The following is a 2,500-nucleotide window of genomic DNA, read 5'->3' on the forward strand; positions in this document are numbered from 1 at the left end:
ATAATGTAATGAAATGCAGAATGTAAAATGTAAATGTTCATATATTCATTAGCTGACAAACATTATATATAAAAGAATTGATTAAAATACATGCTCCCATGAATACATTTATACTCATTCAACATACAAAAACAGCTAAATGCATCTAAAAAAAGAAAAGAAGAAAAAATCAATAAAAAATAAAGAATAAAAAGAAGAAGAAAAAAATTGCTTAACAGGCTGAGGTTACCATGAAATACACAAAGGAACAAATAAAAAGAACATTCTCTCTTTACTAGTGAAATAATCTGAAACTGTTCCTGAGCATGTAGAGCTGCATAATCTTACCAGTGCCCTCAAAAACCTGGCCATCCACAGTAACTTGGAAAGTAAATGTCTTGGCATGTGGCTCCCCCGATTCTTGTTTCAGCTGATACTCCACTCCCTGTCTCAACTCATTAAGAAGCATGATCGGGTTCTTGGATGTCTGAGATGGACCAGGGCTTGCTGACGCTGAAGGAGTTGACGCTGGGGTCGGGGAGGATGCTTCTGCAACTGGCACCGGCCTACTGCCTGCTGCTGCTGGTATCGTCTCCTGTAAGCCATAACACTGGCACCCTTAAGACGGCGCAAGGCCGTTCCGAAAGAGGGTTTGGCACCAGGCTTCACGCCACCACTTTTGCAACCAACAAATATACAGCCCCCATCAGCATGATTAGGACTGAGCATGGGCAAGTAGGGTAAGGAGGAAGGCAGGACCAAAAGCTGTCTTACAACTGAAACCATCTCCGGAAAAAACTGAACTAGAAAATACATCAACTTCCTTTAAATTTAGCAAGAGGAACCTAGAACTTCACTCACTAACAAGCACTGAACACCACCACCATTATAGCATTCACATTTTACTGAGTATGAGAAAGGATGTCCAATTCATGGTTTTTGCTATCTGCAAAGCTATAAACAGAAGGAACAGAGGAAGAAAATGAAAGTGGAGGCCTTCCGGAAAAATTCCTGTGAAAACACTTAATTTGAAATTACATACAATAGGTAAACAATTTAGCTAAGTCCATGAACTGTATTGAAAAGTTTTAACATTACTTTCTAAAACATCTTTAATAATGTTCATGCGAAGGAAACTGGAAAGAATTTGTGGAAAATAAATAGAGCGAAATCTTCAACACACACAATGTAGAGGGTACTATGAAGTCTAAATAAATACGATGAGACACAAGAGAGACACACAGCACCTAAGCTAGAAGAGCATGGTATGTTCTATCTGCATGATATATACATACAGACTCACATGCATACACAGTAGCCAGAAACTGAAAAACTGATAGTAAAACACACATACGAGATTCACTTTTCTTTCTCTCATGCAAATAGACACAAGCAGCTGGATCAACAAACAATGCATACAAACTCATTCACACAAGAAGCAGCGCATGCACACATACATACACACCTGATATGAAACTGTTACATCATGAAAGTATACCTAATATCAAGTTATGTATTCAGAAAGTAAAAACAAATTATTTAATCTCTAAACATCTATTCAATGGAAAAGGCAAAGAAATCTATCACAGATGCAAAAAGAGACAGGAAGGCACTACAATTTCATCACATGAAAATCACGTGCGTAACACCAAGAAAAGTCTAGAAGCCTAGCAATTCTCACAAAGATAACAATGCATTAAGATATACTACCCTCTAAATCCTACAATGGAAATTAATAATGTTATCTTGGATATAGCTGACAACATGTTACAATCCACATTTTACCAGCTAAGGATAATGCAGTACAATCTCCCACTTATGGACGGCTACTGGAACCTCAACCCCAAATTGTCTGGAGATCCCACAACCAATGCCCTTACTCATTATGGGAGCTTACTTGTATATTTACTTAGTCACACGAGTGATGGATTGAAGCCTAAATATGTGCCAAATTAGCCAGCTTCGGAATGGGTCGACTGCACTGAGGGCAAAAACTTATCATGTTATGGTAAGCATCAGACTCACTGTAGACATTTCAAGAGGACTCTTCCTACAACAAAAGCTCTTTAAAGTGCTATTGGAGGGATCTGATTGTCTTGATCTGTCATACCCGTAGCATCACACATCACTTCGGATTTTCATTCATTCCCACATTCTTCCCTTCACTTAAATCTTATTCTTGCTCTCTCTCTCTCTCTCCTTCTTTTTCTGTCTTGCTCTCTTTCACCCTGTCTTTCTCACTCTCTTACTTTACCATACTCTCTTCCTAATTTGATGTTGTTATCTCTTTCCATTTCCCTCTTTAATCCAATTACTCACTTTCTTTTTCATCTGCATTTTTTTCTACAGGTCTCCCTTTCTCTCACACATACTTACTTTCCCATTCTCCTTCTCAACCCCCTCTCTCTCCCCCCACCCTCTCACTCTCACTCACTCACTCACTCACTCTCTCTCTCAACCAGATCACCTGCCTATGCACACCTATAACACTTTAATGAGTCTTTGCCATAGTGGTCATCAC

The 2,500-nt window shown here is 38.9% G+C and overlaps 1 protein-coding gene across 7 annotated transcripts in view; it reads right to left on the bottom strand.

The window, feature by feature from the left end:
• Adar (Adenosine deaminase acting on RNA) overlaps nucleotides 1–2,500 on the bottom strand; it is a 196,074-nt gene that overhangs the window by 28,634 nt on the left and 164,940 nt on the right. For all 7 annotated transcript variants that reach the window (XM_070122539.1, XM_070122541.1, XM_070122545.1 and 4 more), the window contains exon 5: nucleotides 328–574. In XM_070122539.1, coding sequence (XP_069978640.1) covers nucleotides 328–574 — 247 coding nt within the window. The remainder of the gene's footprint in view (nucleotides 1–327; nucleotides 575–2,500) is intronic.

The sequence above is a fragment of the Penaeus vannamei genome, chromosome 6 (assembly GCF_042767895.1).
Source record: "Penaeus vannamei isolate JL-2024 chromosome 6, ASM4276789v1, whole genome shotgun sequence".
NCBI lineage: Eukaryota > Metazoa > Arthropoda > Malacostraca > Decapoda > Penaeidae > Penaeus > Penaeus vannamei.